The 7,773-nt window shown below is 30.6% G+C and overlaps 1 protein-coding gene across 2 annotated transcripts; it reads left to right on the top strand.

The window, feature by feature from the left end:
- Nucleotides 1–1,041: 1,041 nt before the first annotated feature.
- On the top strand, nt 1,042–4,959 carry LOC149546425 (GEM-like protein 7). 2 transcript variants are annotated; one of them, XM_089791200.1, is made up of 4 exons: nt 1,042–1,580; nt 1,684–1,737; nt 4,113–4,387; nt 4,475–4,959. In XM_089791200.1, exons 1-4 carry the CDS (start codon nt 1,343–1,345, stop codon nt 4,646–4,648), a joined length of 741 nt encoding a protein of 246 aa, XP_089647326.1. In that variant the 5' UTR covers nt 1,042–1,342; the 3' UTR covers nt 4,649–4,959. The 2 variants fall into 2 exon arrangements, with proteins under 2 accessions (XP_089647326.1, XP_089647324.1); XM_089791198.1 differs by having other exon boundaries at nt 1,168–1,580; nt 1,666–1,737.
- Nucleotides 4,960–7,773: the final 2,814 nt, after the last annotated feature.

Genomic DNA, 7,773 nt, shown 5'->3' with positions numbered 1-7,773 from the left:
CTATTTTAATTCTAAAAGTCTTGAAATAGTCATTTTGGATAATGACAATTTATTTTCATTTTTTGGTAATTGAGAAAGTGAATGTGTTCTTTTGTCTACTCTTATACTTAGGTTTAAGTTGAAAAGAAAGGTCTAGAAGTTTGGCACTTGCATGACTTGCTTTTGTCTATTATGTGAGCACGTCATGAACCATGAACAAGGGTCCTTTAGATTATATAGTCACTCTCATGGTTGTAACCACTTTTCAGTACTGTGTGCTTTATAGGAAGTCCACTTCTCCTAACGGGAAGGTGCCCTACTTTATACAAGTTATGACCATGAATTCACCTTCTTTCTATGAAATCACATTTTATTTTAGGCATTTTATTTATTTTATCTTATATATTTTATTTTAGACATTTTATTTATTTTATCCTATGATACATAAGATGTGTATTTAAACATAACTAGTCCTTCTAAACATGGTTATCACTTTAAGATACATCTTCCTCTATTCCTTTTGTCATATCTATATCCATAATAAAAAGCATGCTGATGGATTTGTTACTTGAAAGTTTGTGGAACAAAATAACCTAATAGGTTATTTCATTTGATTTTTAGCTGCCAGAGGCATTAGGATTGCTTTTTAAGAAAGGAATGTGAGAAACGACAGTTGAGTCAAAGGAAATAGTTCTATGTTGGCCGATATCAAAATATCTTATTTTTACAAATAAAACTAATATTATTTCATATTCCTATCACCGCCCTTAAAGGTGGCCTTCAAGATTCTCAATAGTCTTTGGGAACATTTCTGTGCGCACTTTATTATCTCTTATACCCTCTAGAAGATTTAAATATATTTCTGTGACCTCTTCATTGCACTGATTCTAGTTCTTGATGTGAATTGCCATCATGTTGAGACACATCAACACTCTTTGGAATAAAGTAGTTTCTCACTTTTGTCAATAATGGGCTTTATTTATTCCAGATCATTATGCTTCTGGCCTACCATCTTGTTTTGCGAGACAATACTAAGACACCATTAAAGCACCCACTCTTCTGCTTACAAATTTTGCATAAAAAACATGGTATCGAATTTGTACAATTTTTTAAATCTTGAAAGTTATTCCTAAATTTATTCAATTAGTTTCCTTTATCATTTCAAAGGGAAGTATGTAGTGTGATAACACTCGTGGATAGAATTACTAGTTATAGGGGTATATATGTATATATTCATCGGTCACTTGTATTCTTCATTATCCTCATTTGTATTCTTCCTTATCAGCCCAACCTGTTATTTGTGTAAGGATCTTGATCTATAGGTCATAGATAGTAATGGGTTTGGATCAACAACAACCAGAAAATGCAACACGGGCCAACAATATATCATAGTGCAATGGGAGATTATTTCCTTGGGCATTCAGAGCGCAAGGAGGGATCAAGTAGGTCAGTTGAGAACCTCAATGGAAAAGGCCAAGGAGAACACTCAGACCACAAGACCAAAAAGACTTACGTTCCTGTAGGGGTTCCTGAGAAGCCCAAAGGGGAGGCACGCCCTTATCTTTTTGAGCCTACTCCTACAGATCCAAAAACCAACTCTGGTAAGAAGAGTAGAATTATATGGTTACATTTTCATTATATCCATTAATTTTCTATGCCCTACATGTTTCTGAAATCTTGTTGTAGCTCACGGTGATTCGGCAGTAAAGGACATAGTGGTCAAATGCGGCAAAAGGGTTGAAGATCTCGCTGAACACTGTAAGAAATTCTTTCATTTAAATTGGGTAATCAGTTTATGATAATGGGTACTCTAAATTTTCTAGGGTGATCTCTAATGGTTCAGCTAGTGTTACATAGAGCTCTTTTATAGCTTATTATTAGTAGATGAGAATTTAGGGGTTTTGTGGGGAGTTAGCATGAACCTTGTTTGTGATTTAGAGTTATATTTTCTGTATACACTGGTTTATAATTCATGATATCAAATGCTTTGTTTTAAGATCGAGAGACAACTTATAATATATAAACCATTCTGTTATCTTGTGATTATTTTCTCAAAAAGACTTAATAACTCTGATGACACCCAACATGTTATTACTTTCTGTTGGAAACCCTAGTTTTTCACTCTATATGTAATTTTGTAATTTTGGATGGTAGATTTTGAGTGATAATTCCTAGGCGAACTTTTAAATAACCTGCATGACTTACTAAGAAAGTCTATACATATTGCCATTTCTAGACAGTAGAATTGAGTGGCAAAAGCTATTCTAGCTATTAGGAACTTTTAAACAGTATAAAAGCTAGCTAACTGTCATAAGTCTTTACGGACAGCCACTTTTTAGGAGTCTATTGTATACAATGATTTACATCCAACTCCTGGTTAATTTGAGTGAGTTGTTTTATGTAGATTTGAAAAGGATCAACCTGATTTCGATAAGAATCAATGAATATAATAAGGAATGCAATTTAATTAGTGGTATGAAAGATTATGTGATAGAATTTGAAATCTAATATAATGAGGAATGTAATTTAATTGAGTGGTATGAAGGATTATGTGATAGAATTTGAAATTTTGGAAATAAAGAAAAATGAATGAATTTAATAGATTTTTAGAATTAATTAAATATCTTTTATTATTCTGATTATAATTTTTATATGGTTATAATAACTTAAACTAAATATGTTGAAGTAGAATTATATTCTAATCAGAACAATCTTAGATTTATGTTAAGTTTCTAATTAGATTTATATTAATGATTGTTTTGCTGCAGTTTCAATCTTGTAATTCTTAATAATTTGTTAGGAGATATAAAGTTTCATTAAAATCTAATCTACCTACAATTCATTTTTAACTTTGCAATAAAGAATCTTATTGAAATTTAGTCATATGAAAAATGGCCAATGTCTATGCCGGCATCAAAATGGCTATTTATTGTTTTTAGTAATTAAATTAAAACTTAATTTAGAATTGTATGTTAAATTTAAATTTAATTAAAAAATACTAATTTGATGCCTACATAGACATCACCTGCAAAATGAGTCTAATACTTTCTATTGACAAATTCAATGATTTTAAATTGAGATAACAAATAATAAATGCCAATAGATTATTAGCATACAATACATGTCAAAGTGACCTAGTTTATGAGTTAAAGGGTTTTAAAAAAAAATAATGAGATTTATTTTCCTTGATATAGACTGATGATGAATTCCTCCTAATGTTTTGGACAAATTCCTTTTGCTTGTAATTTACAAATTTTAAGGAAGATATAACTAATTTGAACAATATTAGTTTTCACTTAAGTCTGAATTTGAATTAAAAAAATAAACCTGTTTTCTTATGTACAAACTTGGGCTAAGATAAAGTCATATTCATAATTTTAAAATTTTAAAATAGAACAAATAATCAAATTCAAATCAAATGCTATCATATACTAATATAATTTGAACTTGTGATATTGCTATAAGATTCAATTGTGTAATTTTAGAGTTAAATTTAATGATTCAAAATAATGTGTAATTGACTTTAATTCTATAGCAATATAAATGTTTGACTTGCTTTGGAAATATCTCCTACTTATCATTTAAAAACTTGTTAGTATATCAATGTATATTTCTAATGACGGATTGAAAATGTTTTAAAATTAAAAGGAAAAAATACTGAATAATTGATGTTTGATATATTTTAAAATTAGTGTTATTTCTGTCTTATAATTTTTCTTTTATCTTAATAATATATCATATAATATGATCTAAAAATATTATCAGAAAAAAGCATAGTTTAATCTAAAAGTCCAAAAAAAAAAAAAACTAATGTGTTGAACTCTAAAAAGTACAAGATATGGTCAATATAAATTTGAATTAAATGCAAAGCACATTTGTTAATTGGATGGTGAAAAATATGTTGTTTTTAAAATTAGTGTGATTTATGCTTTATAATTTTTCTTTTATTTTAATAATATGTCATATAATATGATCCAAAAGTATTGTCGAAAAAGGTCATAGTTTAATCAAAAAGTTTAAAAATAAAAACTAATATGTTGAACTCTGAAAAGTACAAGATATGATCAATATAAATTTGAATTTAATGCAAACTACATTTGTTAATTGGATATTGACAAATGTGTTGTTTTTAGTGAAACTTGGACCCAGCATGTCTGATACAGTGAAGGGCAAGCTAACATTGGGAGCAGACATAGTAAAAAAGGGTGGCATGGAAAAATTGTTCAAGGAAAGGTTTTCTTGTGACGAGCAAGAGAAGTTAGTCAAGGCTTATGCTTGTCATTTGTCAACATCAACTGGTCCAATAGGAGGATTATTATTCATATCAACTAAGCAAATTGCTTTCTCCAGTGATCGCTCACTCACCTTCACTAGTCCGACTGGGGGAATAGCTTGGAGTTACTACAGAGTCAGTTTTCATTGCATCACCTCTTTTGTGATATTCACTAAACTTATTTTTATTTCTATCAATATATTTATCATGCATTGGATGCAGGTTTCATTCCCAATAAAGAAAATCATTTCAGCGAGTCCATATGAGAATCCAGACAAGCCTGCAGAGAAATATATACGAATACAAACAGTAGATAATTATGAGTTTTGGTTTATGGGATTTGTAAACTTCCATAAAGCCCTTAAACATATTCATCAAGCTATCAAACATACTTAACAATCTTCTTTCTATGTATGATATGTTTGAGCACCAGACTCACCCGTTTGCTTCCCTTCCCACTGTTATTTTCTATTAGAATATTATTCTTCAGACCTCGAGTAATTCTAATTATATCCTTTATGACACTCCTATTTCAAAGTCTTTCTTCTAGTGACCCAGTTTACTGCGACAAAAGAACAAAGCTAGAAAGGGAGACACAAACAATGAGCTGGTATATGCCAAAGTAGAGATGGTATGATGTAAATATTGTTTCTATAATATTCAAAGGGTGGATTTGTTTTAATATAACTTTGTTATACTTTTCGAAATTTCTTGAGTTTATTTGGATATTATGTTATATTTCCTGGTATTGGTTAATGATCCATCAAAATTTTGTTATATAAGATTAGATTGATTTTAAATCACTAATTTAAATTTCGGTACTTGATTTTTGTTCTGAAAATTGAATAAATTTGATAATGAAATGGGTTCCAATTCCTTTTAAGAAACAAGCATTTTATAACTGATGTTTTCCTCTTTTAAAATGATTATTGATGGAAGTTAGTCAGTAATTTACTTTGAAATCAGGGTGTAAATGAATGCAAATCAAAATTACGATTGGAAAATGTTATTCATTCATGGTCTTAGAACTTGTTAGTATTGAAAAACAAAGTTGCAATACACAAGAAGAAGATAGATAAGAGAAGAATAACTGGTAACTTGATATTACTGAATAATGAAGCCTATTTACATAGCTGAATGAACAACCTACATTCCTAAAATATTGCAAAAGAGATTCACAACAAACTATTAAGAGTTTGACAAAGCACTAAGAGGAATTGACAAAACAACAATAGTAATGGATAAGTGGACTACTATAGACAGCTAACTCGATCTAAGAGATAGATCTATAATTAGTCATTTATCTATCCAAACCAGAACTCTATGACACAATACGAATTAATCTGGACTCTTTCTACCAACAACTCAAACTTGAGTTACCATGTGTACAATTAGTTACTTATTACTCTAACACTCCCCCTTAAAGAATAACCAAATTTTGTTTAACCCTTAACATCTCTATAAATGTTACAAACTTTATTTTGCTAAAGGGCTTAGTAAATATATAACTACATTGTCATTGGTATTACAATACTTTGGCTCTATCTCTTGAGAATGAATTTTCTCTCTTACAAAATTACATTGCATTTCAATATACTTTAATCTTGCACAATAAATAGGATTGCTTGCAACTTTTTATTTTACTTTGATTTTGAAGTAGGCCCCTCTTGCTTTTGTCCCATATCTTCAAGAATTGTCCTTAGCCGAATTGCTTCACAGGTAGCACTTTATAATGCTTTGTATTTAGCTTCAGTAGATGATAAAGAAATAGTTGACTTCTTCTTGCTGGTCCAAAAAAAAAAACCTAATCCTATGGTGAATACATAACCATTTGTTGATTTATGATCATCTAAATTTCCTACTCAATTCAGAGTATTTAACTATTCAACTCAACATTCAAATGCTTAGCATATTCAATGTCAAAACATATAACTCCTTGTAGGTATTGGATGACTCTTTTTGTTGCATTCTAATGAGCCTCAAGAGGATTAGCTATGAATTGGCTAAGTATGCTGACAGAATATGAAACATCAGGTCTTGTAGTGGTCAAGTAGTTTAGACTTCTCACCATATCCCTATACAATGTCCTATTGACTTCGAAAGTGTCAATATCATTATTCCAATTGAGTACATGTTTCTTTACAATCTTGCATATTAAAATTTTGGATTAGCTTCTTTGCATACTTTGACTAATCAAAGTTCTACTATTTTGTTTCCACACTTCAATTCCTAAGCAATAATTCATTTTGCCAATATCCTTCACTTCAAATGCCTATGATAGAGCTACCTTAATTGCATCAATAAACTCTATACAACTTCTTATTATGATTAAGTCATTCACAGACAAAGAAATCAAAACCATATTCCTATGTTCATCATTATTTATGTAAAAATTTGGATCATTTTTACTATTGATATATCCTTGTTGAAAGACCAATTTATGAATTTTCTCATACCATGATCTCTGTGCTTCTTTGAGACTATACAATGTAGTTTTTAACTTGTATACCAAATGATCTTTTCCATAATTTACAAAACCCTCAAGTTGAGCAAGGTAAATTTTTGATGTAGGAGCATCCTAGGGTAGTTGGAAATCCTGCATGTTGGAGGGATTTTGGCTTTGGATTTGAGGACTCGGTCGCCAAAGCAGTGGTGCTCTATTATTATTGGGTATAGTGTTGGGAAGGGTGGTCGACATATACTATGTCTCAGCATGGTTCATGTTTCTCAATGATGCTTGTGGTTTTTTTGACAATCAACAATATGGCTTGTAGGATAGAGTTCTCATAGATTTCTTTGGATGATTTGGTGTATTCATTGCATGAGGATTGAGATTGTGATGTGGATCAATCATAAGAACCTTGGTGGACCTATTTTTGGTCTTTTAAATTCATTCTTGATGTATTTAATAAGTTTTACAAGCTAACTTATGGCTCAACATGTATTTAATGTAAGGGTTTGTTTAATTTTTAGCTTACTAGGCTAACTTGTGGCTTAGTTTGGTATAAGTAAGGGCTCGTGTGGAGTCTTTAGTTATAATCATTTAGCTTGGAGAAGAGGATGTGGTAGAGGATCAAACTTTGAAGAGCTAGTAGCTAAGGCTTGGGAAATAAGGAGATTTCTTGGTGGGCTTACAATGACCAGTTTAGATCTTCCTTAGAGGCTTCTACCCAAGTGTGGATCTGGACTAGCTAGGACTTGGATTGGATCTTGAGGGATCTTTTAGAACTATTGCTTTCTTTATATTTGGCCATAACTGGGAAGACATTACAGCTCAATACATTGCATGTAATTAGTTATTTTATGAATAAATAGTTGTCATTTTGTTTGAAATCTTGCATTTTTTTTGTGCTTCCACTATGTGCTTATTTACTTGGGACTAGGACATATCCTTTGGAGATTCTCCTACATTACATTGTGTCATATGGTATCAAAGAAAAAAAATTTCTGAGTGTGTAGATAGATCATCGAATCCAAGGCAATTTATGCTAGGACTTGGGGTGAGGATTATCTAGTTGAAG

This window comes from Cupressus sempervirens, chromosome 7, assembly GCF_028749045.1.
Source record: "Cupressus sempervirens isolate cs-2001-9-10 chromosome 7, ASM2874904v1, whole genome shotgun sequence".
In the NCBI taxonomy this organism is placed as follows: Eukaryota; Viridiplantae; Streptophyta; class Pinopsida; order Cupressales; family Cupressaceae; genus Cupressus; species Cupressus sempervirens.
The sequence above is the reverse complement of the archived record's forward strand: the minus strand, read 5'-3'. Positions and strand labels throughout refer to the sequence as shown.

Excerpts from the sequence above, each read along its gene's own strand:
- LOC149546425 (XM_089791198.1), top strand. The coding sequence starts at position 1,343 with ATGCAACACGGGCCAACAATATATCATAGTGCAATGGGAGATTATTTC. Across the intron at positions 1,738-4,112 it reads TGAAGATCTCGCTGAACACT|TGAAACTTGGACCCAGCATG; the intron begins GTAAGAAATTCT and ends TGTTGTTTTTAG. Across the intron at positions 4,388-4,474 it reads TAGCTTGGAGTTACTACAGA|GTTTCATTCCCAATAAAGAA; the intron begins GTCAGTTTTCAT and ends CATTGGATGCAG.